The sequence below is a fragment of the Carlito syrichta genome, unplaced genomic scaffold, assembly GCF_000164805.1.
Source record: "Carlito syrichta isolate Samal-C Ts95f unplaced genomic scaffold, Tarsius_syrichta-2.0.1 Scaffold303785, whole genome shotgun sequence".
NCBI lineage: Eukaryota > Metazoa > Chordata > Mammalia > Primates > Tarsiidae > Carlito > Carlito syrichta.
Window position 1 is genome coordinate 521,203 of NW_007247881.1, and position 27,892 is coordinate 549,094.

At 36.4% G+C, this 27,892-nt stretch overlaps 1 protein-coding gene across 7 annotated transcripts in view; it reads left to right on the forward strand.

The window, feature by feature from the left end:
* The window catches only part of RBM26 (RNA binding motif protein 26), an 85,936-nt gene continuing 58,044 nt past the window's right edge, over positions 1 to 27,892 (forward strand). For 6 of the 7 annotated variants that reach the window (XM_008059186.2, XM_021712956.1, XM_021712954.1 and 3 more), the window contains exons 1-3: positions 6 to 109; positions 25,720 to 25,838; positions 26,478 to 26,614. In XM_008059186.2, the coding sequence (XP_008057377.1) occupies positions 39 to 109; positions 25,720 to 25,838; positions 26,478 to 26,614 (327 nt within the window). In that variant the 5' untranslated portion in view covers positions 6 to 38. Of the gene's footprint in view, positions 110 to 25,719; positions 25,839 to 26,477; positions 26,615 to 27,892 lie in introns of all 7 variants that reach the window. The other variant, XM_021712957.1, reaches the window with a different exon arrangement.

Here is a 27,892-nt window from a genome sequence, read left to right on the forward strand (position 1 = left end):
CGGGCGGAGGAGTGTGACGGGCCTCGGGGCCGCTGTGGATGGTGTCTAAAATGATCATTGAAAACTTCGAGGCACTCAAGTCCTGGCTCAGCAAGACTCTCGAGCCCATGTGAGTATCCGGGGGCATCTCCTTGCCGGGGTGGCGGTGGGAGGTCGGCGCACGCACCGCTCCGTGCAGTTTCCCTAGCGCCCGCGGCGGAGGCCGACGGTGAGCAGACGTCCCGGGGCTCGGTTTTCTGCTCTTCGTCCGCTCTCGCGTCCAGGTTCGAGGTACCCCCGAGAGCCTGAGCCGAGCTTTATGCTGTCGCTGAGAGATGGTCTTTGAGCCGCTGTCTGCTGCTCCTGTTTTCCCGTTATACGTAGACCGACACCAGCCTCCCCCCCACACCTGTTTTGCGAATCAAAATCGTTTTTTTTTTCCTCGAGCGAATCCGAGCATATCCTCCTGCCTACAGACTATTTTACCTTTTTTTTTTTCTTTAAATGAAATGAACGGCCTTTTTTAGGGATTAGGGCAGTTTTAGTTTAAATCACTCACATTTCACCTAAATACAATCCATGAAAGAAAGGCCACGTCTCCCATGTGCTCTCTGGCTCATCTGCACCTCTCTTAACTGATTGAAGACGTAACAGGTGCTGAGGTGCCCAGGAAAATTCCCTTTTCCCTCCTACATGTTAGTTTGCTTGGAGGGGACGAAGAAAATTCAATCTTCGTCCATATGGAATATTTAGCTGTTTTAAGTGGGATGCTATCGATAGACTTTGGGGGGCTGGTTAGAGTGCTGAAATGTCTTAGGTTGGAAATTTTGAGCGTTTTGAGGTTTTGTTTATTAACCCAAATATATCGTGGGCCAAGTGCTTTATCAGAGTTTGTTGATGTACAATAAACAGAACGCAATGAGGAACATTCATTTGTTTTTAATAAACTTAGTAAGTCCCTACTGAGTACTGTGGGAGGCTTTGGGATGGAGCTTCTAAATTCTAAAGTCGACAAGAGATAATAAACAAGTAAATAAGATTATTTCAGATGTGATTGAGTACAGCAATTGTGATAATAATCATGTAAAAGAGTGATAAGAGTAGGAGCTACTTCACATTGGATGGTCCAGGAAGGCCACTTGAGACAGGTGACATTTGATGAGCAACAGCTGCGGACTAGAAGGAACCATCTGTGTGAAAGAAAGTCTGGGAAAAGAACATTCCTTGCAGAAGGAAGAGCAGATGCAAAGGCCCTGTAGCAGGTATGATTGTGGTGTGTTCTAAGAAGAGAAAGGAGGCCACTGTGACTGGAGGAAGCCTCTTGATGGGGGAATGGAAGGACACTGGGCCAAATGGACAGTGCCAAATAACGACGTGTGGGAAGATGGTTTCAAGCAGACAAGGCTTGATTTGATTTTGTTTTGACTTTGCCTATTGTATGGAGACAAAGGGCAAGAATGGAAGGAAAGAGATGATTCTGAAGGATATTGTGGGTAGAGATGTGGTTAGTTTGCATTAAAGTGTTAGTGGAGGCAGAAATAGCTAAATTGTGTCATACGTAGATTTGATCGAACTTGCTGATGGGATGGATGTGGGCGATGAGGGAAAGAGAAACCAAGGGATGATGCCCAGGAAGTTAGCCTAAGCAGCTGAATGGGTGATGGTAGGGAAGGCTGTGAGAGAGCAGGTTATGGGGAGAATGGAAGAGCGATTGGTTTTGATAATTAAATATGAAGTGTCTGTTTTATATCTAAGTGAGTTGTCAGGTAGGTAGTTGGTTATTTGAATCTAGAACTCAGGCCAGGACTAGAGAAATTTGGAGCCATGGAGGTAGTAATTAAAGCCATAGAATTGTGGGAGATTTCCTAGGAAGAATGGCCAGAAGAGGGTCTAGGACTTAGGTAGGAAAATTGGGCTACATGTCTTTAAAGAACAAATGTATGCCAAAAGAGAGGAGTTAACTTTTTTTAATAATAGATTAAAAAATGGAGGCAGAAATGTGGCCCTGAAATTTGGCAAGGTGGAGGTCATTGGTGACCTTAGGAGAATGGTTTCACTGGAGTGGAATAGTGCAGATGGTAGTCCTATTTCGGTGTGTTGGAGAGTAGACAGCATAGTGTAGGGGTTGAGAGGGAGAACTCTGGAGCAGAATGACTAACTTTGAATTTGGCCTCTGCCACTTACCAGCTGTATCATATTGGGTAAATTACTTAACTCAGTGCTTCCATTTCCTTAACTGTAAAATGGAGAAAATAATTAAGAGAATCTTAGAATACTGTTGGATATGTAATTAGCATTTAATTATTAGGTGAACAGAAAACTCAAATGTCTTGGTTTGAAAATAGCTTTATTCTAAGCATTCAGTTTATAAATTCAAATAACTAAGCATTCAGTTTCATATCAAATTTGCTGCCATTTTTATCCCCCACTAACTAACCTAAAAGAGAAGACTGTTCATAGCCACTTAGAGTGTATGCATGAATTTTTTTTTTAATTTTTCATAAAGCGTATCCCATTTATCATAGAGCCTACCCACATGTTCTAGCACTGCAGTCATTATTGTTATACATAAATAAGGCACTGCTAGGAGAGCCTAGACAGTAGTAGGAATTGTAATTGGTCCTTTTCTAATGTATGTAGCTGTGGTAAAAAATTGAACCTTTATCTAAGTTCCTGTTCCTTTAATTAGATTTCAGGTGGATTCTTTTGTATTATGACTTGTAAAAGCTGATCACAGTTATTTAAGCCAATGATTTCTAAAGTTGGTTTTGTAATGCTTTAGGATCTGTTATCTAAAAGGATTTTTTTGACTTTAACATTGAAATTGCCGAACTGTCTCTTGTTTGAGAAGGAAACATATGAAGGACCAAGAGTAAGCAGTAACTTTAAGCTTATACAGAACTTTTAAGCTACTTGTGCTAATAAAGTACAGTTGGTATGGGCTTACTCTGTATTTTCAATGTATTAATTTAGCAAGCTTATTGAGTACGTAACCTACTCTGTGCTAAGCAGTGTGCAAGATATTAGGGAAATAGTAAGAAACAAGACATGAAATGACTGTTTTCATTTTATTTACCATTTAGCAGGGAAGACAGATGTTGAACAAGTAATTAGAAGACTAATGAGTGCTGTGAAGTCCAGAATGCTGGCAAAATATATGTTTGGGGAGTTCAGGAAAGGCTTTGCTGGTGTGGTAACATCTCAGCATGGAAGGATGAACAGTTTGCTCAGGAAAGAGGGTAGAATTGGAGACTTAAAGAAGCATTGTGGATTTAGCAAACAGAGATTATATGAAGGTCCTGAAAAATTCTTTGGGTGAATTGAAAGAAATTGAACAGGGGAAGAATGTCAGTGGAAAGCTCCGGAGAAGGGAGCCAGATCATATAGGACTTTGTTGAGTCATGCTTGAGATTTGGGATGCTATAACCAAAAAAAAGCCTGGTTGCATTTTCAATATGAAATGCTGTCTGTCTGCGTCATACTCGATTATAATATCTGTCAATGTATCAGGGTTGTATGTTTCCTTTTTCATAAATTAGGAAAAATGTAGGTATTGGGATTGTAATCTTGAAATACTTAAGATTGATGTTTTATTATCTCAAACATTTGCTTAGTCATACTTAACTACCAATAATTTAACATTAGATGTAAGTCTTTCCTCTGACATTCATTTCTTTTTGATAATGTGAAGTCCTGGAAAAACAAAGTTCTTTTGTTGTTGTAGTTTTGTCAGTTTTTTTGCTTACTTGTTTTTTAAACAAAAAAAGTTTTCTAGTATATTAAATACAATTTTTAATGGGCTTACATATTACTAAATGTGGTAATTAACAAAGTCAGACTTTATAAATACTTTTTTTTAATCTGAAGGGATGCCTCAAGATCTAATAAAACTCCTACATTCTTCCCCCCCCCCCCCACACACACACTGAGGTCTCACTCTGTTACCCAGGCTGGAGTGCAGTGGTATAATCATGGCTCACTGCAGCCTTGACCTCCTGGGTTCAAGCCATCCTTTTGCCTCAGCCTCCTGAATAACTGAACTACAGACAACGCACCACCATGCCTGGTTAATTTTCTGATTTTTTAAAATGCGGGACGAGGTCTTTATGTTCCCCAGACTGGACTCAAACCCCTGGACTCAAGCAATCTACCTACCTCGGACTCCCAAAGTGCTGGGGATTACAGGCAGTAGCCATTGTGTCTGACCTCAAACTCCTACTAATTTTTTAGAAAAGAAGATTAATAGACTAATGATGTACCCAGGTTTTGTGAGTTTAGTAGTAAAGAACCAAATGCCTAGTTTTGTGCTTCTAATATTATGTAGTGCTATGGAGATTGTGTTGTGTAGTGGAAAGAAAACTTGGTGTCCACATATCACAGTATTCAATTCTCACTTCTGCCATTTATTAGCTGAGTAATCTAGGCAAATAAACCTCCCCCTTTTTTCCCATTTAATTTTAATAGCTTGTCTTTTTTAAAAAGATTTTAAAGATATGGGGTACAATTCAGGGTTAGGTATACAAACATAGATAATGCAGATACCCTTGTTGATGAGGTGTGTCCCTCCCTCCCCTAGCAGTTTCCCTCAACTGCCAATCCCCCCCCCACAGTTTCCTACTACTGCCAATCCCTTTCTTATAGTATTATGATAATTGTTCAAGGTCTGCTTATGAGTGAGAACTTATGATATTCTTGTTCTTTGTTTCTGTGATAGATCACTGAGTACAATAGACTCTAAATCCATCCAAGTTGCCGTGAAGTCCATATGTTTTGTCCTTCTTTATGGCCACATAATATTCCATTGTGTATATGTACCACATTTTTTTTTTTTTTTTAATCCAGTCCAGTTTCGATGGGCAGCATGGTTGGTCTCATGTTTTTGCTATTGTGAATAGAGCTACAACAAACATACGTATGCAGGCATTTTTTTTGTAGAATGATTTGAGTTCTTTCGGGTATATTCCCAATAGGGGAATTGCTAGGTCATATGGAATGTCAGTTTCTAGTTCTTTCAGAAATTGCCACAGTCTTCCAAAGAGGTTGCACTAGTTTGCATTCCCTCACCAGCAGTACAGAAGTGTTCCTTTTTCTCCACATCCTCTCCAGCATCTGTTGTCATTTGTTTTATTAATGATGCCATTCTTACAGGGGTTAGGTGGTTTTGATTTGTGTTTATCTGATGATTAGTGAGGCTGAGCACTTTTTCATGTGTCTGTTGGCTGCCCGTATATCTTCTTTTGAGAAGTGTCTATTCAAGTATTTTGCCCACTTTTTAATTGGGCTGTTTGTTTTTTTCTTTTCAGTGCGTTTGAGTTCCTTGTAGATCCTAGATGTTAGGCCTTTGTCAGATATACAGTTGGCAAATATTTTTTCCCATTCTGTGGGCTGTCTCCCTGCTCTCTTGATGGTTTCTTTTGCTTTGCAGAAGCTCATCAGTTTGATGAAGTCTCACTTGTCTATTTTATTTCTTATGGTATGGGTACAATCAGGAATTGGTTGCCAGTTCCAATTTCCATAAGGATATCTCCTGCATTTTCTAGGATTCTTATAGTTTGAGGTTTTATGTTTAGGTCACTCTTTCTTATTAGTTATACTGTTTCCATCTATAGTTGAAAGGGTTGAATGAGACACATATTTGAGAGCCTTGTTCTGTCCTCCTTAAATATTGGCTGATTGAACACAAATAGGTTACATTACTACTATTGCTACTGTTACTATTATCACCACCACTACTGCTAAGCTACCAGCTAACATTTATATGCATTGTTGTTAAACATTTTTTGTTACTCTACTCCCAAGTTTTATGAGGTAAACATTGCGATTTCTGTTTTGCAATTGATGGGACTGAAGCATGATGTTAGGATACTTGCCCCCTCCCCCCGTGTTTTCAATTCCAGCTTTTTGACCCTAGAGTAGAGCCATACATATTCTTACTTTACTGCTACATAATGCATCATCCTTGTATTTTCTTTTCTATTATTGTATACCTTTTTCTAGCATTGCATTGTTATGCTAGTAGCTACTGTTGCTGTAAAAGAACAAAGTTCTAAAGCATCCTGGTTGCCAGTGCTTTACAGAGTTTAAGAAAGAAATGGTCTTCAGGGTTTTTCTAGTGTTTTCTCCTTTTCTCACACTTGTTATTACACCTTTCTTATCATATTAAAAATTTGTTTTTGTTTCTGTCTTATGGGAACAGTTGTTCTTCAGGGTTTGCAAAATGATCTTTTACTCGTGAACTTCCGATTCTGTTTGCCTCCCTTTTTTTCTCCTAGACTGGAGTGCAGTGGCCGCTCCCGGCCACCGCAGCCTCGACCTGCTGGGCTCCAGCGATCCTTCCGCCTCAGCCTTCCCAGTAGTCGGAATTACAGGCATGCGCTACCACACCCGGCTGATTTTTTGATTTATTGTAGAGATGAGGTCTCCCTGCCCAGGCGGGTCTCGAACCCGCGGGCTCAGGCAATCCACTCACCTAAGCCTCCCAAAGGCACGGGATTACTGGCTGAGCCACTGAGCCCAGCTATGCCTCCTTTTATTTTCTGTTTTCTGTCAGCTCCTTTAGAATAGTCAATTTCCCATTCCCTAAGGAAGAAAATGTCAGCAACAATAGCAGCAAAAAAGAAAACAAAAAATAGAATTGTACTTCTAGTCACTTTCTTGCTAACTAGCCTTTCACTTCACTGATAAGTCTTGAAATAGCTTAATTTTTCACTGATTTGCACCCAACCATTGACTTCTTAATGCCTTGTAAATCAATTTCTTCCTATGTGTAGTCAACCAGAATTACTTACTTCAGTGTTACCAATGCATTTATGTTTATTAAATGTAAAGGTTTTTGTAAGTTTATATTCTTTGACCTATTAACATCAGACTATGTTGATGCTGCCTTTTAGAGATTTGCCTTGAATCTCTAATTGAAGTTCCCTTTACTTGGTTCCCTTTATTCTCAAATCAGTCTTATCTCCTGTGGTTCCTTTTCTTGCCCTCTAACTGTAATTTTCAGTTTTTTTTTTTTTTTAATCGAAGTGTCACTGTCACCCAGCTTGGAGTGCAGTGGCACACTCAACGGCTACTGTAACCTTGACCTGCTAGGCTAAGGTGATCTTTCTACCTCAGTCTTACAAGCACCACAGGTGCGTGCCACCACACCTAGCTAATATTTTTATTTATTGTGTAGACAAGGTCTCACCAAATTGCCCGTGCGGGTCTCAAGCCCTGGCTCAGGCAATCCTCTCTCCTCGGCCTCCCAAAGTGCTGGGATTATAGATATGAACCACTATGCCCAGCCTCAAAATTTTTACCATGACTTTTTTTCTTCCCAACCATATGTATTTCTTCTATTCATCCCTGTTATAATACTCATGTTGAAATTTAAATGGTATTGTTGGGGTATTAACAGGTGATTAGCTCTTGAGGACTCCACCCTCATTTGTGGAATTAATGACTTTTTTTTTTTTTTTGCCTTGGAGTCTCACTCCGTCGCCCAGGCTGGAGTCAGTGGCACCCTCACGGTCACCCCAGTGTTGACCTGCTAGGCTTCAGCGATCCTTCCGCCTCATCCTTCCAAGTAGCTGGAACTAAGGCGCGTGCCAGCACTCCCGGCGAAGTTTTTATTTTATTGTAGAGAAGGACAAGTTTGACCTCCTTTTGCCTCTTTGCCTTTCTGCCTTTTGCCATGTGAGGAACAGCATTCCTTCTTTCTGGGGGATGTGGTGTTCAGGGTGCCATCTTGGAATCAGAATTGCCAAACCTGCCGAGGCCTTGATGCTGGACTTCCCAGCCTCCAGAACTGTGAGCCAATACATTTCTGTTCATTATGAATTACCCATCCTATGATATACTGTTATGGCAGCAAAAAGGGACTAAGACAGTTTCCATGCATGGTTTCTTTTATAATCCATGCCAGCGGCTCTCTTTTTCAGGGGAGGAGAGATGCATATTGTAGGTCCTTTGAAAGTTTGATTAAAGACACTGCCTTCCATAGGCTGTTACATATGTCTACATACATTTGCATTGAATTTTTTGCATTGAATTTCAGAGCTTTTCAACCTGAGCTTGTTAATGTACTCCAAGCTGGAACCTCTACTCTTTGTGTTTATTTTCACATTAATGTGTTTAGATTTAGTCATTCTTCAAAGTCTTAGGCTCTTACCCCTTATTGCTACCTGTATATCTGCTTAGATCTCGCATCTGGACTTCAAACTAAGTTTCTGAAAAGAAATGTTCTCTGGACTCACTTATTACCATTTTATTTGTCCAAATTATCCAGATTTGAAATTTTATTTTTTGACCTCTCTCTCCACTCGTACCCCATTTGCTTAATCATTGTGTTCTGACTCTTTCTTTTAATAATTCTTACTGACATTGCTTAGTAGGGGACTCATAGTTCTTATCTAAACTACTACAGTTTGTTTCTAACAATTCTCTGTCTTCAGTAATTTTCTCCCTTCCACTTCTCATGCCATTGATACTCAACCTTGTCATCCCATTACTTGATCGAACTCTTCACATCCCTAGATAATAAATTGCATACTTTTTAGCTTGGCTTTCAGATCTGCTTCAAATTATCTTTCCACTTATATCTTCCTAGTTTTTATATGAGTCTGAATTTCAACAAAGCTTGACTTTCATTGTGATTCACTATAATGTTTTTGCTATTTCCTTTTCCCAAACTTTAGTAGGCGACGTTTATTGAGTGCTTACAATGTGTTTATCATTGTGCATTCATGATATGAGAGGTTCTTTTATACCAATTTTAAAGTTGAGGAAATCGAATCTTCGGAAGATTAAATAGCATACTCCATTCATATCTTACGCCTAATGGCTTCTAGGATTTTTTCTTCCTCCTGCTTCTTTATCCCAGAGAAAAGAAAATGATGAGAGAAATGCATGGATGGTAAATCTTCCCACCAGACTTACTCATTACCCTCCCACTACCTTATTTCTGTGGAAAATTTTTTTTCAGTTTACAAATAGTAACTTAGCAATAGGTAAAAGTTTATTTTCAACTTAGGGTTATATTTAGTATCTCTTATGTGTATATGAAATAATAGAGTAAGTTCAGGATCTATTACTCAGTGATTCTTCCTCAGATATTTTATATATATTATAAGCATTGTGTAAAGATCTTCCAAATCTTTTGTTTTGATTCTTGGCATGAGATGTTTTGTAGGTGACATTTAAAATTTTCATTTTCTAATTTTTATTGTTACTGTATAGAAATATAATTGATACTTGACCATAAATTCTGAAACTAAGTATATAGTTCTTATTAGTTCTGGTAGCTATTTTGTAGATTCTGTAAAATTTTCTTGTACCTTTCTAAAGTATACTGAAACTAAGTATACAGTTCTTATTAGTGCTAGTAGCTATTTTGTAAGTTCTGTGAAATTTTCTTTTACCAATCTTTTCATCTATGAATAATGACAGTTTTGCTTTTCTGATTTTTATGTTCATTTCTTTTCTTACTACATTCGCTAGAAGCTACAATACAGTGTTGAGGTGGTAAAAGTGGACATCCTTGTTTTGTTTCTAGTATAAGGGGAGAGAGATTTAATGTTTCAGTATTATGTTTTTAGCTCTAGGTTTTTTGTAACTGCCTTTTTCCAGATTTGAGAAATTCTTTTTTTTCTTAACTTGCTGAATGTTTTTGACGTGAAAGGGTGTTGGCTTTTTAAAATTATCTTTCTGTATCTGTTCAAGTGATTGTACAAATTTTTCTCCTTTTATGTTAGTGTATTTCATGGATTGATTTTCAGATGTTAAGCCAGCCTTGCATTCCTGAGATAAGCCAGGCTTGGTCATGATGTGTAATCTTTTTAATACATATTACTACATTTGATTTACTAATATTAAAATAAATGGAGAAGTATTCAGTTTTCTTTTTTTGAAAAACTTTATTTAGGATTGTTATTAGCTTTTTTCCTTACAATATTTAAATTTCTTCACCAGTGAAGCCATCTGGGACTGAAGATTTAGTGGTAGGAATTATTTTGTATTACAAAATATCTTTAATAGTATAGGGCTGTGTAGGTATTCTGTTTCTTCTTGTGTCACTTTTGAAAATTTATGATTTTCAGAAATTTTTCTCTTATGTAAGTTGACTGTAGGATTTATTGTGATGCTCTCTTCCTCTCTTTAATTATACCTCTGGGTAATTTTGCTCTTTTTCAATTTTGCTAGTAGTTAGTCAATTTTGTCTTTTTATAGAGCAGTGTTAATTTTTCTCCCCTATTTTCTACTTGTGTTTTATTTTTGTTATTTCCTTTTAAAAATACTTACTTTGGGTTTAATTTGCTGTCCTTTTCCCTCTTTCTTAAAATGGAACTTAGGTCATTGGTTTTACACCTTTCTTTTGCTATTTTATGATATTGCTCCACTGCTACTGTCCTGTTTTTTCTTGTGAAGAATATGCTGTCATTTGAATCTTTATTCTTTTTATTTGATCAGCAGTTTGACTGTGATACGTTTCTGTGTGTGTGTGTTTAACCCTTCTTGGGCATACCAGTTTTGATCTGTGTTTCGATGTCTTTTGTTATTTTTGGAAAGTTCTTGGTCATTCTGTCTTTAGATTTTCTTTATGCTTTGTTTATCTTTTCTCTTTTTCTGAGACTTAAGTTACCTATGATAGCTTGTTGAATATTGTCCTTTTGATCTCAGATAATGTTTTAGAAAGTTACTTTTGTCCTTTACTTTTGGTTTGGATTTTTTAATTCCTATTTTCAACTTCACTGTTGTATTTTCTGTTTTCCAGTCAGAATTATAAAGCAAAATTCTTTATTTCTGATAGCATATTTTTTATTTCTAGGTTTTTCCATTTGATTTTTTTAAAATTGTCTTTATATGTTAACTGAAGTTTCCTAGTTCTTCATGCATGTGGTCTGCATTTTCCAATAAATTCTTTAGCATTTTTATCATTGTAAAGGCCCTGTCTGATATATTATGTGAGCAGTCTCTGGGTGTGCTTCCATTGAGTGTTTCTTATATGGATCCCATTTTAAAATTATTTTGTGTTCTTTGTTATTTGGTTTTATCATGGACCGTGTGTGTAGAACTACAAAGATTGAAGTAAATGAGATTCATTTTCAGTAAGGGGCATGCTTTTTTACAATTTATTTTGCAGCTGGGCTCGGTGGCTCAGCCTGTAATCCCATGCTTTGAGAGGCTGAGGTGACTGGATTGCCTGAGCCCGCGGGTTTGAGACCCGCCTGGGCAGCTTGGCAAGACCTCATCTCTACAATAAATCAAAAAATTAGCCGGGCGTGGTAGCACGTGCCTGTAGTTCCAGCTACTTGGAAGGCTGAGGCGGAAGGATCGCCGGAGCCCAGCAGGTCAAGGCTGCGGTCGCTGGGAGCGGCCACTGCACTCCAATCTGGGCGACTGAGTGAGACTCCAACTCAAAAATAAAAGTAAAAAATTAAAAAATAAATAAAATTTATTTTTTTGAGTCAGTTGAATGGAGTCTGAGTCCATTGCTTTGTAGCTGAATTGGTTCTGGGCTTTGGAACAACTTTTGTTTGATTCAGTTTGCCATTGGCTTCAAATGTTTTGAGGGCAGGACCAGAATTTTCCTTTGGGTGGAGCCTGGAATCTAAGAACTGGTGCAATTCTAGATATCTGCCTGTGGTTTACCTTCATGCCCCCAGATTTTAGAATCGCAGATGATCTCTTTGCTTGGCAACCCTGTTGCCAGGTTTTTGAGTTACTGAGGAGATCTTTGTTCTTCAGTCCCACCTCCTGTTTTCATGACTTTGGCAAGTATTTTTTCATATGGTTGAGCCACTGAGCCCGGCTTTCAACTAGCAAGGTCTGGGAGTGAGGAGGGCTAAACAAAACCCCTCTGAGTCATTCTAAGCTTTCACAGATAACTGGATGGGTTACCTTTCAAAACACAAAGAACAACCATACGAAAAAAATAGCCTGTTTAAAAAAATTATTGAAGTATTTCCTGTACATAGTTAAAAGAAATAATCTGTTATTACTGCAGAAGGCTTTGAAGTGAAAAGCAAAGTCCTCTTCACATTTCCCACCCTTGTGCTTTTAATATTAATATTTAGTTTTTATATTGTTAAAAATGGCTGAAATCTGGTGTTATTGCATGAATGAAACTGTCTACGGCTGTACAACCCTGAATGCACGTGATCTCAGAATCTAAGTGGGATTGGGCTTGGTTAGTGTTTGGACAGGATACCATTGTTTATATAGTCATTTTTCTCTTTTTTGTAATATAGGTTGTTTCCTATTTTTGACACTCTTTTTTCCCCTCTGTTTTTGACTTTCTGAGAATAACTTTGCAATGAATGTTTTCGGGTACCTTGGTGAATGTATGCTTTATTCTCATTAGTAGGAATTATTTTCCAGAAGTCAGCTAATGCTGCTGTTGGAGGCTTTCTTAGTATTAAGAAGTGTATGTTACTTTCTTGGTGTTTAAATCCAGTATTCAGATGCTCTTGTTTTATAATGTCATGTATTGCATTATAGTCCTTCCTCCCCTTCCTCCTTTTCCCCCATCCCCCAGCCATTTTAAAAGGAGTGACAGGAGATGTAAATTCTAGTTTGTTTTTGAGTTCTTTATAACTTTCTTTGCTGCATAATCTCTCCAATATTTTCCATTGCTTACTGGGAGTGTAAAAGCTGATATGCAAAAAGCATAAACTCTTTAATGAAGTCAGTTATAAGTTAAAAACATTTGAATGATTACAAATCCCACATATCAGTAATGTGCACTTCAGCAGGTCATTCCTTTGCTGCTCCTTCGCAGTTGTAAGTGAGGTAACAGGTACTTTGAGACCTGTATTTTATGACCTTTTTGGGGCATATTTTATAAGAAATTTTCATTGTGACCATTCTTATGTGTTTATGCTACTTTCTTTAATGATAGCTAAAGTTACTTATTTTACCTTTTTAAAAACCTAATTCTTTGTAATGGCAGGCAAACTGTGGAAGAGATAGGTCTATTTTGGAAAACTGCTTCATATCTTGAAGTTACTAGTCTATAAGGTTTTTATGTACTTCCCCACATTGAATTGTGTCAAAGTTTGGATGCCTCTGATAACGTTAAATAGCCAATATTTGAATTACAGTTGAGGTCTGTGATGTTTTGAGGAGTTATGAATATTCATTGTGAATAGGAAAAGTCTTTTGAATCCACCTAGCCTTTGTTGGTTTCAGATTAAGAGGAGATTTTATTGCCATGCTGAAATGTGTGGACATTTTTTGGGCTATGTTACGAGATACTGGGGAAGATTAATTAAAATGGGAGTACTTGATCAGTTCTCTTTTTCAGAATGTTGCATATGGCATATAGAGGTTTGATTAGATTGTAGCATTTTGAAGACAAAGAAGACTAGTGATTGTTTTATTCTAGTTTAAGAGTAAGTTGTGAAATGCCTGAACTTGGACTTCGATAGGAGGTAGCAAGAGAGAAGACACCTTTGGAACATATGTGCTGAATGTATATATGAGGGCAGTCTCAGCAGTTGGGATATAGGAGGAAAAGACACTTCAGAAGGACTCATCAGTATGCAGGAGATGTTTTTATTGACCTTTTAAAAATATCTGTAACAGATTTGTGAACTTTTAGTACACCTTTATATTTGTTCTAATTGGGTTTGAAATATACTTAGAGTTGCTTTTTCCTGAGTATTGGTTGCTATGCCAGTATGCCCTTGTATAATGTTGCTAATTCGTAGCTGCTCCTCAATATATTATGATTGGTTCTGGGGAAAAGGCAGACATAGTTACCTAGAGTACCTATTGGGGAAACAGACAAATACACTAGTAGTTACAATTAAACTGTGATAGAATAATGCACAGATCTTTAAGTCTGGCAGTTTAAGAGAAATATACAAAATATTTCTAATTCGTAGAATTTAGTTGTTATTTATGCCTCTCAAACTTCCAACATTTGCTCATGAGTGCTGAGAAAATGGGATTCTATGACTCTTCAAAAAAGATGTGAAAGGAAAAAAATTTTTCCTGAAGATTGTAACATCACATTCTGAATTATTTTGAAATTAATTAGAAGTTACTGGGAGTGGGAAAGGGGAAAGGGTGCAATGATGGTGAAACTTAGCATTTTTTCCCCCTAAAATGACCCACTTTTTCAGATCATACGGTTTAGTGCCTTTGTATTAAAAATGAGTAAACTAAAACCTAGAGCAATAAAATAGCTAACCCAGTATTACATAACTTGTGAATAAAGTAGAAATAACACCAGACTGAAAATCTGAAGTCCCCGTATTTTTTACAGCATAGTTCAATGCTTTTTAAAATAATATGCGACTGCTTCAAGGAAAGGCTAAAAATTTAGTTTGGGACAAAGTGAGTTTGAAAGGCAATATAGTACTTAAAATGTAGCAACCCGATTTTAAGTAAAGTGCATTTTTAGGGGTGAGTATAGGCATTTTATAACTTTAAAATCTTATCGTAGTTTATATTTTTGGTAATCCCTTAACATCTGTTATGGTGTTTGGCAGGTTGTTAAAATGCTTTCCTATTTGTAATTGTTTGTTTGGCAGAACAGCTGTTATCTCAGATGAAGAAACTGAAGCTTAACTTTCTTAAAAATGGCCTATAACAATTTCTCTTTTTTAATGAAAAATTTCAGCATGATTGTGGTAGCAATATTAGAAAATTTTGATGAGGGTATTAGAGAAATACTTAGAAGTGAATTCATGTCATATGTAGCTACACAACATTAGCCAGACCTTTAAGAAATATATATATATAATATATATATATTAATTGACTCAGCCAAATTTATATGACAGAATGATAGTTCTGTTTCAGACTTTTCTTTGTATTTCTAGCCTTAGTGCTATTTATTTTGGATAATTTTGCCTTCTTGGTTGTGAAAGAAAATGTTCACTACCTTCTGCTCTCGCCTTTTAGTAACAGAAGGGAATGATTAGCTGAGATCTATTCTGTAATTAGGTAGAATGTGGGTAATTGAAGGGGTGGCCTCTGGAACCAGCCTGTTCTCAGAGAACTCAGTTCTTCCTCAACTATGAATTGGAATCCAAAACATATACCTAAAAAGTGGAGTTTTGTCATGGGCTGCCATATTGTAGTTCCATTTTTCTTTTAAGAGAAATGCTGTGGCATGATGTAACTATGATTATCTTGCAGAATTTGTCATTTGGGCTTCTGCTCTTTGCACCGAACAGTACAAACTTTTATATTGGTTTGTGATCTTATTATAGGGTCTTTTGGTTGAGAGTGTGAAGATTGACTTGTATGTGAATTAAATACTTACAGATGTTTCCTAAATAACTTATTTATTTATTTGAGTTGGAGTCTTACTCTGTTGTCTAGGCTGGAGTGCAGTAGCATACTCACAGCCACCCCAGCATTCACCCACTGGGCTCAGGCAATCTTTCCACCTTAGCCCTCTGAGCAGCTGGAACTACAGGTGCTCACCACCACACCTGGCTAATTTTTTGATTTATTGTAGAGATGAGGTCTCACCAAGTTGCCCAGGCTGTTCTCAAACCTGTGGGCTCGGGCAGTCTGCTCACCTTGGCCTCCCAAAGTACTGGGATTACAGGCTTGAGCCTCTGCTCCTGGCCCTAAATAACTTCTAAAACAGTGATTCTCCTGAGATTTCCTGAGATCTTTTCATGGTGTCTGTGAGGTCCCCATTTTTCCAACTATATACCTGTGTGGGACCAAATTTTCTTCAACTAAATAGTATACAGATCACAACAGATAGAATGTAAAAGCAGATATGATAATCTGTCTTTTATGAAACCAGATAAAGGTATTTGCAGAAAAGTGTAAAACATAGTTATTCTCACAGAATTTTTGTCTTGGAAAATATAGTTATTTTTCATTAAAAAAAATACGGTATGCGGTTTCAGGAAATAGCTCTACCCATCCCTGATCTGTACTGGGGATATGGCCTAAGCTGGGGAATAGGAGTCATTTTCAGAAGCCACTATGGATATTAGGGGAGAGAAGGCTAGGCTCCTTTTTCTGGTTATACTAGCTGTGAGAATAATATAAGCCTTGAACTGCTTGGGGCCATTGTTGTTGCCACATGTAGAGGGCCTTGCCTGAAAATGAAGTGAAGGCAGACTAAAAAGAGAGGGCCCTGGTGACATCATTAGAACTCCTTGATTCAGCTATGCCTAAAGCCTTTCCCACATTAGGACTTCTCATTTATTTGCAGCAATAAATTCTTCCTTTCAGATATACTCAAATATACCTACATGCACATATATATATGTTTATATGATTTTTTGTTAAGTTGTAATGAATTATTATTTCAAACTAAACAAAAATTTCTCAACTTTAGTTCTTAATATGGTAAACATTGACACAACCCTTTTAAATAAAAAGCTTGTTGGAGTTGTCTCTAATTTTGAAGCATAGAGGGATCCTGAGAACTAAAGGTAAGACAGAACCACTGCTATTTCTTGATATAGGGGAATGAAAGAACTAGCTGAATAGTTTTTAGTGTTACAATTATATATAATGTGAAACATTTTTGCAGTGATTCAGGGATAGATTGATGCTTAAGGATGGGTCTGTTTAGGTGTGTTTATACTGTGGTGGTTTTATTTTGTGGAATGAACTGGGTATATAAGAATTTTTAATGAGTAGCTTTTGCTGTAACTAATCACCATATACAAATAATCTACTTTGCTTTTATATTGAATTGCATGAAGAAATGTAATAAACTACAGCAAGTAAAATGTAGTAGTGTATTATGTTTGTTGCAATAAAATTTGGATTTTTAAAAGTAATGCTAAGTATAAAATATAGAATCATGACTGATGCAAGTTAGATATTTTTCTTGAATCTGAAGTGAAAATTTCAAAGGAACAGACGTGGGTGCATATCCGTGTTCTAAAGTTATTCACTTAACATATTTAAATTTAATTTTTAATTCCTACTACCACCTCCAACTCCTTTTCAAGATTACTGAAAATGGAAGCTTTATATTCCATCAGTTATCTTCCACTGTATTTCTTAAGTCTCCAGCAAACTTGAGCAAAGCAAACTTCTTTTTGAAATATTTTATTGTAGTGTCATAAATGACTTTCTTTGTTGTCTTACTATATTTTTAAAAATTTAAATTAAAAACTAAAAACTAAGACATATTAATATGATGAGTGTGTTGGGAGGATTAGTTACAACCTTTATTTCTAGAGGTGATTTGATTCATATTATTTAAATAGTTACTAAGAAAATGCAGTTTTAGGAGGAGATTTTATTATAATATCTGATTTTCTGCATTATTTTGGCTTCTTTAACTTATTTGGTGTATGTATTTCCCTCCCCCCAGACAGTTGGAAGAGAGTGACCCTCTTAGATGTTCAGCTCTGTTTTTAAAGGGTATACATAAAACTGAAACTGTCTCACTGAACCAATTTTGAAAATAAACATGCTTTCTTATTAGTTATATCCTTAACACAGTATATTCAGAGATTGATGAAGTTTTATTTTTGTCTCTAAATTCATTAATTTGAATGACTTCATAGTGATCTGCATATTTAATTTGCTACAACTCACTGAAGCAGTTAATTTCAAATCCTTGACAAGGTAAGATTGGAAATCCCAGTGTTCATAAATGCTCACTTTGCTCCATTTCACTAGACTTCTGTTCCTCAAATGTGTCAGTGAGGCTTCCACCTTTCTGATGGGTTGGCTTCCCTTGGCCTGGGCTGTTTTTTGTTTTTTCCTCCCCCTCTCCCCCCACCCCAGATAGCTACAAAGCATGTTTGCATTCCATATTCCCGTTCCGATCTAAATTCAGATCCCTGTTTAAATGTCATTTCCTGATGATCTTAACTAAGTTAATATTTATTCCCTCCCTTCCCCGTTTTCTTTCTCCTTCCCTTTCTTCCTTTCAGCTCCTTTACACTTTGTTCCTTTATATGGAATATTTTCTTCAGAGCACTTACTCACATGGCGATATATTGTATACACATAGTATGTATGTATATGCATATTGTCTGTCTTCTCCCACTCCCGATGTAAATTCTGTGGGGACGTGGACTGTATGTATCTTCAGGATCTAGAACATGTCTGCATAGGTACTTATTAAATTTTTTTGAATAACGAATGCGATATTTGGAAGATAATCACCAAACCCAACATAATCAATAAATTATTTTCTTATTCACCAAACTTTATGAAGATGAAAAGGAAAGGTTCTTTGACAGAAATGTGAGCCCTTGATCTAGTGCTCATTTGTACATACAGGCCTTCTGCTTCTTTCTCTCAGTACACTGCCACAGAGCTTAGTTTTTGGAGGGAGTGGGGTGGGGGTCAGAATCTCACTCTCTTGCCCAGACTGGAGTTGAGTGGCATGATCATGACAATCACAGCTAATAGTAAGTAGCCTTGTTCCTGGGCTCAGGTGATCCTTCCACTTCCTTCCCTAGTAACTGGGACTACAGGTGTGCGCCACCATGCCAGCTTTTTTTTTTGTGATAGAAATGAGGTTTCACTGTTTTCTAGGCTGGTCTTGAACTTCTAGGCTCAAGCAGTTCGTCTGCCTTGGCCTCCCAAAGTGCTGGGATTATAGGCACGAGCCACTGTGCCCAGCCTTTTTTTTGAGACAGGGTCTCACAATTTCACCCAGCCTGGAGTGCTGTGGTGAGATTCCGGCTCACTGCAGCCTCCTGAGTAGCTGGGACTACAGGCGCAAGCCTCCATGCCTGGCTAATTTTTGTATTTTTTGTAGTGATATGAGATCTTACTGTGTGACCCAGGCTGGTCTCAAACTTGTGGACTCAAGTGATTCTCTCACCTCGGCCTCCTAAAGTGCTTAGGATTATAGGCATGAGATTGATAAAGTCACCCAGCCTCAGAGGTTTTATAGTGTGTATTTTATTTATACTGTAGTGTAATTTTTAAATTTTATTTTATTTTTTTGTAGAGATAAGGGTCTCACTATGTTGCCCCAGGCTGGACTACTAGCCTCAAGTAGTCTTCCTATCTTGGCTTCCCAAAGTGCTGGGATTACAGGTGGGAGCCACTACACCTGGCCTGTAATTTTTTAAAATTGTTTTTTTATTACTAACACATGTAGATCAGTAATTGAACAGAATATTATATTATCTTATATTTCATATATTTTCACAATGTTTCATGAACAAAGTTAAACCTAAGGATTAGAGTCATTCAAACTTGTAAGGGATTTACTATCTAGTGTTTATCTGCCAAATAGTATTTATCCTATGCTTGAAACCATTCTAATGATGGAGAACTCTTTTTCTGGCAGTTTATTCTATCTTTCGGAGTCATCTGATTTTTTATTTAAAAAGTCTGTCTCTATTTTAAGCCCAAATCTATTTGGTTACTTCCACTTACAGGTTCTAATATCCCATGAAGGATATATTGAATAAATGTAGTACTTCTTCCTTGTGTTAGCCCTTCAATTATTTGAAGACTTACCAAGTTTTCTCTGACATTTCACTTTTCCAGGCTGAGAATCCTTAGTAAACTTTCTGATAATGACATATATTCATCATCCTGGTTATTTTCTAAGAATGTGGTTGAATTTGTTGCTTTATTTATAAAAATGGCACCTAGAATGGAAAGCACTAGCACTCTGTACTGCATAGCAGAGCAGCACTGTTTTCTCTCTAGTTCTCAATTTTCCATTTTTTGCATCTTTATGTTTTTGCCCAACCATTTTATACTTTTGTCTTATTTAACTTACTATTTCCTAAAATACTTAAGTTGCTCCCTTCTGCCTTCTTTCCTCAAATGCTATTGGTAAGTCAGGTCTCACGCTTATTTTGTAGTTGTTGTTTTTCTTTTCTTTCTTTCTCTCTCTCTTTTTTTTTTGCATTTTTCTCTGTCCTCCCTTTTCAGTAGAGTTTACCCCTGCCACAGAAGAGTAATTGCATTTGAAGTACTCTGTGGTCAGAATCATACCTTACTGGGAGCTTTTGGTTTTGGGAGTGCTAAGGAGTACATAGAATCAGTAAGAATTTGGGCTAGCTTTTAAGTAGGAAGTCTGTCAGTCTTTCAGTATTATTTTTTAATCCTTAAACATTTTACATGTGATTCTCTTTTTTAACTCTCTCCCTAGTCTGTAAGAAGAGTTCAGTCCTCCATTTCTTTCACACATTTTCAGAATGCTAGCATTATAGTAAGGGGATAAAGGTTAGCTCTGACAACATATATATCTCATTCAAATCACAAATCACTCCCAGCAGTGGCAAATGGTATAGTAAAGTACCTCATAAACAATCTTGCTTGGCATGGAGACAATGGTTTAAAATGCTTTCGTATCTGAATTTTTTTGATAAGGTAATTTGACTTTTTATTTAATTGACTTTGCATAGCAGATCATCATGGCTGGATATTCAGATAATATATGTAGCATTAGCACTTTTAATTAAGACACATAGAAAAGAACACGTATTTTTTATTTTTCTGTTCCTGATACAAAAAAAGTTAGTACATTACTAAATTTCTGTGGTTCAAGTTTTTCACCCAACTGTAAGTTGCAAGTACATACCTATTTTTTGTTTTCAAAAATAATGAACTAAAAATGAAATGACTTCTTACAGGACTTAAGAGATTACCTCCTGAATGCACTTTCTTTTGTTTCACTATTAAATGTGACATTATCAACTTTGCTTCTACTGTATAACTTGAACTGTAACAAATTTTAAAAAGTAATCTACCTTTCAGACTGTTTCAAGCATTTAGAATTTCTGCATATGGTAGTTTATTTGCTGTTGTGGTTGTGTGGCTACTGGTTTTTGATTTACTTCTGCAATAGATACTGTTCAGAACTTCTATCTTGCTGGCTTATAAAACTAGTTTATAAACCATAGTAAAAATTACAAAAATCTTCTTCCAAATTTTTAACTGCTAACATTTTAATTCATTTTTAAAGTGTCCTGTTTAAAAAATAATGGTGTGATCTTTAAAATAAAAAAAAGAAAATTGCTATAAAAATGATTGTGTGAGAATGGAATAGATTTGGTATTTAGATAAGATAATTTAAAAATGGCAGTTAAGTCGTTAGAAAAGTCATTATTAAATTGAAAATTTACCGTAAGAATCAAACCAATGCTAAATCAAATTATAGTATTTGGACTCAATGTAGACTCTGAATTTATTCACAGCGGTTGCAATAAAACACAGTAATAGTATTATGTATCAAAATGATTTCCAATAAACTGAAGTATGTTTAGCTTGATGTGTAGTTTGATTGATGTCTACTTGATTGTGCTTATTCAGGTTATTTAATAGGAATGTATACTGTTTCATGGTCCCATATAGTAGTACCAGATTGCCAGATGTTAATATATTTCTGGATATATAATAAGGTTATTGTCCTTGTTCTTCATGCTTTTTTCATCATGGATCTTAGTATTTCCATGCTCAGGATATAATAAAGCACACAAGAAGTATTTATCATAAATTTTTTTGTCTGTATTTTAAGGAAAATGTTAGTATAAGTATATTGAGATTAATTTTTGAAAGAAAAAGTAAAGATCTTTAAAAATCTCTTACATACATTAACATGGATATTTTTCCTGTTGTTTAGGTTATAACTCACTTCAAGTCTTTGTGAATAAATGGAAGTAGATTTATGATTACTGAGCAACAAATTATCCTGAAACTTAACTTAGTTAAGCAGATATTTATAATACTACAGTTTCAGTGGGTCAGAAAACTGGAAACAGGTTAGCTAGGTATTTCTGACTCGGTGTCTCATAAGATTATGATCAAGTTGTTGGTCAGGACTATAGTTTCTCAGGTTGTTCTGGGACTGCAGAATCTGCTTCCAAGCTCACTCACTAGTGGCTCTTGTTAAGAGGCCTCAGTCCTTTTTTAGACATTGACTAGAGCCCACATTTCATTGCCACATGGTGTTCTCCATAAGGCACATTTAAGTGTCCTTGAGTCATAGCAGTTGGTTTCTTTAGAACTAGTGACTAGAAAGAGAGAGCACAAGGAGGATGCCCCGGTGTCTTTTATGACTTGGATTTAGAAGTCAGACATGCTATCACTTCTGCTGTACTCTGTTTGTTAGAAGCAAGTTGCTAAATTCAGTGTACTCTCAAGGGATGGGGGATTAGGCTATACATTTTTTTGGAGTTAGAGCCTTAGTCTGTCACCCAAGGTGGAGTGCAGTGGTATACTCACTGCTCACCACAGCCTCAATCTCCTGGGCCCAGATAATCCTTCTGCCTCAGCCTTCTGAGTAACTAGGACTGCAGGCAAGCACCATCACACCCAGTTGTGTGCTGTTATTTTGTAGAGATGAGGTCTCACTATGTTACCTAGACTGGTCCTGAGCTTGAGCAGTCCTTCTGTCTTGGCCTCCCAAAGTGCTGGGATTACAGGTGTGAGCCACTGCACTTGGCCGCTGTATCTTTTTGAAGGGAGGTGTGAAGAATTTGAGGATGCACTTTAAAATCACAATGATGTAGACAACGGGAGTCTTAGTTCCTTAATAGAATAGTAGTTTTAATTCTTACCAAAGGAGTCCTAATTCCTTAATGGAGTAATTCTTAAGTCTAACACTGTATCACTTAGGCCTTTATAAACTAACAAAGAAAATAAAAACTTGAGTTAGGCCTGTTGATTTGCAATGTCTGTTGATTGACTTGCTATCAGAACTATTATGTATTATGTTCTAGATATGTATAGGAATTGAGACGTTTTAGTATATATCTTGCAGTATTTTCTATCTTTAATGTGTATAGGTTATTTTGTTAATATTCTAGCATTTCAACTTTGGGTACAACATGTAGACTTTCTGTTTATTATTAGTTAAAATTGCTACCAGTTGTTATAATAAAGAGCAATACAAATGAACATGTCAAATGTATTATGTACTTGTATGTATCTATTTTTCTTCAAATGAACTATTAAGTTTCCTTTTCCCCACTACTCATCTGTAGCCATCTCTCTCTACTGTGATTCCCTAATACCTTTTTAATTTTTGTCCTTATTTATTTATTTGCTTATTTATTTTAGAGACAGTCTCCTCTGTTTCCCAGACTGGAGTATAGTGGTATAATCATGGCTCACTGAAGCTTTTAATTCTTGGACTTAAGAGATCCTTCTGTCTCACACCCAGCTTATTTTATTTTTTTAAAAAATTTTTTGTAGAGATGGGGTCTTGTGGTGTTGCCTAGGCTGGTCTCAAACTCCTGGCCTCAAGTGATCCTCCTGCCTTGGCCCCCTAAATTGCTGGGATTATGTATGCCTAGCCCTGTATGTTTTTTAAAAAGCTATTATTGCTAAACCTTTTTATGCCATCAGTATTTTTGGAAAATCTGATTTGCTTATCCTCCCTTATGTTATTGGTGTGATATTAAGCTATTGTTTTTTGCTACCAAACTATGCAATTAAATCTAAGCTGGTGGGTTTGATTGCAGGTTGAAATTTTGCTGAACTGAGTAGATAAAAGGATGGTGGAAGCAAAATGAGGCATAGGTGGTTGAAGAATTGTTTAGAGGCTGCTTAAAATAATGTTCTTTGAAGACTAAGCTAGTAAAGGGAGAGTATAGGAAGAGGTGAACTACAGGTATTGTGTCTTGGGCAGCACTAAAGACATAGGAAGGTGGAGGCATTATGGAAGACTTTTAAAATAAGTGATCAGGTGGATAGGCAGTTAGGGGCTATAACTCTGGGTGTTTATATCTGTAAATTGGAGATCTGGTTTCTGGGCACCTCTTTGTAAGAGGCAATCTAGTATAGAAGTTAAGGGTGTGGACTTTGTAGCCTGAGGTTTACTTTTAAATATTGGGTCTCGTACTTCCTTACTGTATAGTTTTGGACAATCCACTTAATTTTCTTCCGAACTCAGTTTCTTCATCAGTAAAATAAGAGCTCAGTGTAGTAAAGTTACGATCTCAGTTCATGACACAAAGAAGGTGTTCAGTAAGTGTTTTTGTAACTTAACTTGTAAAATGATCCTTAATTAAGTAGGTAATAATTTTAGCTTAGTTATAAACAATCATTTGGTTTTTTGAATTAAATAAACATGGTTCGGGCATCAAACACTTTCCTTTTTGATACTATGCTAAGTTAAATAAGCCAGACACAGAAAGATAAGTACTTTATGTTCTCACTCTATGTGGAAACTAAATGAACTGAGCTCATAAATGTAGAGAGTAGAGTAGTGGTTATTATAGGCTGTGAAGAGTTAGGGGGTCAGGGAGGTAGGCAGGGGTTGGTTAACGGCCACAAAATTTCAGCCAGAAAAGGGGAGTTCCTTAGCACTGTAGTATAATGTATTCTGTATTTCCAGATAGCTAGAAGAAAGCCCAAGACAAAGAAGTGAAAAATGTTTTAGGTGATAAATGTGCTCATTACCCTGATTTGAACATTATACATTGTATACAGGTATTGAAATATCACACTGTACTCCATAAATATGTACAATTATTATGTAACAGTTAAAAAAAAACCAAACTTTTCCCTCCTGACCCTGGCCCTCCTCACTTACCACTATCATTCCCTACGTACAAATAACCATAGTTGTTAGTTGTTTATTCTCTATATGGATTATGCAAACATAAGCCAATCCAAATATATAATTTCTCCCTTTATCCCAACACAATGGTAAATAACATACAAACCTTTTTTTACCTAGCTTTTTACATGTAATACATTGATAGGAAGATTTACCTAAAATATGAAAACTTCATTACTTTTTTTGTGCCCTTTTGCTGCATGCCATTCCTTTGTGTAGATTTAATATAATTTATTTTTTCAGTTCTCTGTAAATGGATATTTGCACATTTTTGATCTTACAATCAATATGCCAATAACTTGTACACATGTCATTTTGAACATGTAAGTATATCCATAGAATAAACTCATAGAAGTAGAGTTGCTGAGTCACATTGCATTTGTGACCTTGATACTGGTAGAATGCTCTCCCTATGGGCTATCCGTTTACTCATGCAAGCTTAATGTATGAAAACTGCTTGTTCCCTTAGTCTTGGCTTTCATATTTGCCAATCTAATAACTAAAAAATGATATTTCAGTAAGTTGTTTGCATTTCTCTTATGGGCGAGATGGAATTTTTATTCATATTTAGCAGTCCCTTTTTATTTGTTTTTCTGTTTAGTATCCATGTCCCTTCTCTTTTTTTTCTCTTACTATGTTGGTCTTGATTGATAGAAACTCGGGGGGTTAAGAGAATTTACCTTTTTATGAGTTAAACTTTTTAAGCTGTTTTTTCATTTGTTGACTCTTCATTCTGAAGTTTTTGTTTTTTAAAAAATATAGTCACATTACTCTTTTGTGGTGTGGATTTTGTGTCTTTCTTACTCCAGGGTTATACAGTAAGTTATGTTTTTGTCTAATTTTGTCTATTGATTATTGTATTTATTATGATATATGGATTAAATTATGGATCCAAGTTCATTTTTTTGAAAAATGTAACTGCCAAGATTTTTCATTGCTGTTTATAATAAACCTCTTTATTGTTGTTTTGGATGCCACCTTCATAGAATCTAAATTTGTTATATTTGGTTCTAATTGTAGACTTAATTTTCTGCTCTTTAAATTAATTTACTATGTGATAAGCGTTTAAGAAATAATGACTACTTATGGCATTCAGATATATTGACGTGAGAAAAAGAACTTATATTTCTTTAGTGCCCTCCATGCCTAGGTGCTTTTTGCTTTTATTGACTAACATAACTGTTTATCATACCAACTAAGTCAGTGTGTAACTGGAATGTGTAGATTATGCAGTTGTTTATGGCTAAATTTCCTTTAACATTGCTTTTTTTCTTTAGCTGTGATGCAGATCCATCTGCCCTAGCAAAATATGTTCTGGCTTTGGTAAAGAAAGACAAAAGTGAAAAAGAGTTAAAGGCATTATGTATTGATCAGCTAGATGTATTTCTTCAGAAAGGTAAGATCTTTGGTTTCAAAATACTACTTTATTTTAGTAAGTTATTTAAAATAAGATTATCCACAGAGTATTAAAGGAACTCAGTAAGAGGTCCTAATTTTAACAAAGTTGAACAAATATTATTACTGATTATATCTGTAGCTTATTTAAAATGGAAGCCTCCTCTATTAATGTCTTTAATGGTTGTTCTTAAAAGCATGCTGTTATTTTTTCTCACATAGGTTGAAAGATTAAGAAAATGACTGAATGCTTGTTTGTTTAAAGACAGTACTGCTTAAAAAACTCCCTTAAGCCTTGTTAGTACATAGCTGTTGCTTTTTGCACTTTTCCTATGTCTAGATGATATTTGTATTTGGCATACTGGGTAGGGCTAAGTGGAAAAGACTAGTCATGGATAGAAGTGACTGGCCCAGAGGCTCTGGCCTTTCTGGTCCCTATCACCCTGAAAATTGAATGAGTCATTATTACCTTGGAACTTGTGCCATGGCACACTGGTTGTAAAACTGTTGGTTTTAGTATAATTTTTAGATTTATAAAAGTCAAGGCATGTTTTATCATAGTAGACTATGATGTGTGGAAGCAGGGAATTAATATCTTAGCAAATGTCTTTTAATCTATGGTTTTTGGTTTTATTTTTAGAGACACAGATATTTGTGGAAAAACTTTTTGATGCTGTGAATACAAAGAGTTATCTACCTCCTCCAGAGCAGCCATCATCAGGAAGCCTGAAGGTAGAATTTTTTCAGCACCAAGAAAAAGATATAAAGAAAGAAGAGGTAAGGATTTGTGTTATAACTAACAGGCTATTTAAACACATAAAAGGAATAATTAAATTGAGTTTTATCTTCTGTATTTGTATGTTGAGAGTCCTCAAGATCACCTCTAGGTTCAATGATTTTAGTAGGAGGACTCATAGGACTCAACATATGATTATATTACTGGCTATGACTTATTAAAACAGAAGGATACAAAAGCAAAGTCTGCAAATGGAAAAGTGTATGAGGTTAAGTCTGTTGGAAAACAGGCACAAGATTTGGAACTGATCATGTGGGCACCCTGTACCCACCATATACCAAAATTCCAGACTCCTGGCGTTCAGCATAGACCATATTGTTTTCACAAACAGTTCAGGCACAGTGAGCCATTTCTTATCAGGGAATGGTGGGGACCCTCAAGAAATCAAAGTTCACAGGAGCCAGTCAAGGGCCAGCCTTATAAGCAAGCCTTTCTAAGGATAGTAGTCTTGGGCCTTTCAACTCTTCTCAGCACAGTATCTTATCGACATGTCCTATTATCTGTGCTCTATGAAAATAATTAGATTGACAGTAAATCTGTTAACTTCTACATGTATTTAGTAGAGGGCTATTTTTTTTTTTTTTGAGTTGGAGTCTCACTCAGTCGCCCAGACTGGAGTGCAGTGGCCCTGGCCACCGCAGCCTCGCCTGCTGGGCTCCAGTGATCCCTCCGCCTCAGCCTTCCGAGGAGCCGTAATTACAGGCATGCGCTACCATGCCCAGCTGATTTTTTGATTTATTTTAGAGATGAGGTCTCACTGCCCAGGCGGGTCTCGAACCCGTGGGCTCAGGCAATCCACTCACCTCAGCCTCCCAAAGGCGCGGGATTACAGGCTGAGCCACCGAGCCTGGCTAGTAGAGGGCTATTTTTAAGGTAGCCAAACACATAGACCTCCCTTCATAGGACAGTAGAAATGTCTTTATACTTCAAGAGGTTTTGACCTTTTTGTTTGTATTTTGTAATCTTCTCTATTCACCCGTATTTAATAGTCATATAATAATTCAGATCTTCTCAATTTGATGTTAAAATATTGTAATTTTAGCAAAAATAGTTGTTGGCAATTAGGCTATTTATTACATTTCTGCATTTAGCCCCTAGTATTAGGTCAGACAAATCTTGATTAAAATTTTGCTTCTGTAAATCATTGCTTTGTGATTTTTGAAAGCATTATTTTCCAAGCTTCATTTTACTCAACTGTGAAATGAAACTGTTACAGGATTTTTGTGAGAAGTAAGTAAAAGAATGTATATAAAGCACTT